Source organism: Austrofundulus limnaeus, unplaced genomic scaffold, assembly GCF_001266775.1.
Source record: "Austrofundulus limnaeus strain Quisiro unplaced genomic scaffold, Austrofundulus_limnaeus-1.0 Scaffold2623, whole genome shotgun sequence".
NCBI classification, from domain to species: Eukaryota; Metazoa; Chordata; class Actinopteri; order Cyprinodontiformes; family Rivulidae; genus Austrofundulus; species Austrofundulus limnaeus.
The window spans coordinates 11,214-14,822 of record NW_013955025.1 but is presented as its reverse complement, the minus strand read 5'-3'; the positions used below and the strand labels follow the sequence as shown (position 1 = coordinate 14,822).

The 3,609-nt window shown below is 38.9% G+C and overlaps 1 protein-coding gene across 1 annotated transcript; it reads right to left on the bottom strand.

The window, feature by feature from the left end:
- Positions 1 to 408: 408 nt before the first annotated feature.
- On the bottom strand, positions 409 to 2,734 carry LOC106511249 (TBC1 domain family member 12; the record flags this gene model as incomplete). The annotated part of the gene is given in 1 exon segment (XM_013999999.1): positions 409 to 2,734. A coding segment is annotated over 1 exon segment (75 nt), but the record flags the coding sequence as incomplete, so codon positions are not given.
- Between the last annotated feature and the right edge of the window lie 875 nt (positions 2,735 to 3,609).

Sequence of the window (3,609 nt, the reverse complement as noted above, 5' to 3'; positions counted from 1 at the left end):
TACTGAAAAAAAAACCTTTAAATATCAAATAAAGCACATTTTCTGCAGTTTTGTGTTTGTTACAATTTCTTTCAGCAGTGAAGTGTTGGTACTTCCTGACCAAAGTGAAAAACAATAGTTTTTTTTTAGTCTGTGTGTAATATCTTTTATTGCTCAGCTCCTCTGCAGGCAGAGTTTCACCTTTGTTTTCAGACAGGATTTAAATCTAATTTAATGTAGATTTTAGAGGCTAACATGACTTTACCTGCAGTACCATGTTTTCAAACACCAAAACCTGACTGAAACTGTAAAACTGGACCTTCATTCAAAAACATTACTTGATTAAACAAACTTGTTGACAATAATTATTAGGTCCAGCAACTTTTAGAATATTATAAAAGATCTGAAAAAACAGACAGGACATCGGGATTGAAAAACTGGTTTGTGCACCACTGGTTACCAGGAAATCCACCTTTATAAAAAGAATTAGGATATTAGAATCAGAGGTGACTGACATGACTGAACGATGAAAGAAGATTAAACTCATTATCTGTTGATGAATCAGTTTTGCTAACAGGAGTGATTACAACCGTTCAGGTACAAGCAGGTTTCAGGGTTTGTAAGGTTGTTAAAGGGATAGTTCAGGCATTTTGAACTAGGGTTCTGTGGAAAAGTTGTAAACAGTATCTTACCTGCTGTAGATGGTTCTTTGAACAATTTCAATTTAGAGATAATTAAACCATGACCTGATCGTTGAGCTAACAAGCACTAAAACCAACACCAAGTCTAGTATGGATTGCTGTTGTCTTACAATAACTCCTAACTTACATCAATGTTTTCAAAACTTTGTCGTTTTCGACCCACAAAATGACAGATTTGAATATGACTGTTGCTGGTTGAAGTAAACAGACTTTGTTACTTATCCATTAAATAGGAGTATAATGAACATAAACATCCTCAAAATCATTACATTTTTTATAACTACAGTTTTTTTGTTATAATTATGCCAAAACAGATTATTTAATATAAATTCTGGAGATCTCATACAGTGAGTTTCATGAAATCAGGGTGGGTTTATATCATCATATCATTAGCTGTAGCACTTCTTTGACTTAATATTTCTTCAACAGTGGAAGGATTTAAAAAGAAGTATCTGAATAAACCACTAAACGTTGAGATAATAGACCATAGACAAAGTTCTTCTGATCAGCCTTACAGGTGTAGAAAGCAGGTGTTGTGCAGTGAGGCTCTGGCAAACACGACTTTAAATCTCTTTGTTTTCGTTTCCGAAGTGAATTCAATCAAAAATAGAGGCGGCTGTGATGTGGGCAAAGGTGAGCATTAAAATAATATGCATGGCCTGGAATACAGGTTCCATGCACGTGAAAATGAGTGGTGATTTTAAAAACAGTCCTCACCACAAGGCTCGCTGGTCCCAAACACCCTCAATTTAGTGCAACTGTAAATGTTCCTGCTTTGTTGAAATTTTACATATGCAGTCACAGCCCAGTCAGATCCTGATTTAACAGCACATCTGAGCGTCTCCAGAACCAAAGTGGATCATCTTTGTCATACAACAGCGTGAGCAGTTTTATAAAGCTTTACTCTTGTCACCAGGTTTATTTTACATGGTTACTCTTGTAGTCAATGTGATCTTCCAACAGGAAGTGATGGAAGGATGTGTGCTAGCATGTAGTGTTACAAATGTAAATAATGCAATATGGAACTAACAATGATTTAAAGGTTTAGAAAACAGCATTTATGAAACTTGAGATTGGAGCTGATTTAAGTTGGGAGCAATATAATCTGTTCAGACCAGCCGTTAGCTTGTCAGTCCTGGAAGAACTCAATTCCATTTCTCTACATTTAGTTTGTTCAAGTAAAATATTGTTTACAACCTTTCTGTAGAACCCCACTTGAAAAAAAGAACACTTTCTGCAGCTTTAAACATCTGCAGCCTAAACCTTTAGTCGACCTCTTTCTGCTCGCTCTGAGTTTTCGTGATGGGTGTGGTTTCTCATTTTCAATAAAGTGCTCTAAGAGGAAATCTGGATCCTTGAAACACTGATTCAAACGCCCACAGAAACAAACTAAACTTGGGCTCAATAAGGTCCAAAATCTTGGTTTTCTCATCTACTTTAGATATAAAATCTTCCTCAGTGACTAAAGAATGTTCATCTCAAACAGTTAGATTTAGGCTCTTTTCACACCTGTATATTCAGGAACATTCTCATTTTTAAACCTCGATTCTTCTTGAGATTTAAGCTTTTTCTTAACCAGCTACAGATCCATGTTCAGATCCAGAGTCTCGGTTCCACAAATGCAGCAAACGAAGAGGATCCACATGACGAATGAAACCACTGGGGTCTTTTCTGAAGCCTTTAGAAAATCATTAGCACCTACGGTTAATTTTAAAGTCTCTCTAGATTTACACAGGGCCTGATGCTCTGTGTTAGAGGCCTCCTAACAAGGAGGTAAGACCATCAGAAGCTTTACTCTCAGCCAGCAGAGAGGAAACGACACGTAGAGATCATCTAACAGCCAGGTTTAATGTCTCTGGTCCCGGAACCTGCTGCTTGTTAAGAAACAAGAACTTCACCTGCAGCGAGTTTGGCTTCAGGCTGAGAATTCACCTTCAAAGCTGGAGTTTTAACAGAGTTAGCATCTGGATTAGCCTGCGTTAGCTTCTTAAAGCTGGGCTGCCGGTTTTCTCCGCTTCTCGATTGTTTCCGTCCTTCATCAATGCAGAAAACACCTGAAAGGAACCAGAGAACCATTAAACATCAGAATATACACGTTTCCAAACACTCATGAGATTAATTACAAATTTTTATTAATTTATATAAACGTTTTTTCCCCATGGTGGAATAACTAATAAATACAACTTTAATGATTTGTAAAAACAAAAACTGGGTTTAAATTTATTGTGGACTTTCTCTGAATCACAGTGTCAAAATTAAGCATCTCCATCTTCAGTCGTTAATCTATGGTCAGGTCACAGACCTCCGGCTCACCTGAGACATTCCCAGGCTGTGAGTCCTGGGTCTTACTAGGGCCTCCTCCCAGCAGGACGTGCCTGGAATACCTCTAAAGCGAGGCGTCCAGGAGGCATCTTGATCAGATGAACCACCTCAACTGATTTCTTTCGATATGGAGGAGCAGCGGCTCTACTCCGAGCTCCTGCCGGATGACGGAGCTCCTCACCCTATCTCTAAGGCTGAGCCCGGCCACCCTATGAAAGAAGCTCATTTTGGACGTTTGGGGGAAATGGCGGGGTACAAGCAGAGTGTAAAACCCCCAACCTGAGTTAAAGGATGTGGACTACCGTATTTTTCGGACTATAAGCCGTGACTTTTTTCCCGAACTTTGAACCAGGCGGCTTATAGTCCGGTGCGGCTTATACGTGGATTTTTTCTTCAGCCACCAGGGGGCTCTTATGCTCCATTTGCTTCAACCACTCGCTTCAAAAAAAGAAGAAAAGAAAAAGAAAAAAGCGATCGCTTCCAGAGCCGACTGTTGACCAGGAAGCAGCGATTTAAAGATAGTCAGTGGCCAAAAACTCATAAAAGGGGATAAAACAGACATTTTTCACAGTAGAATCTGACTTATAAAAACTTTGGAGCTTAATCC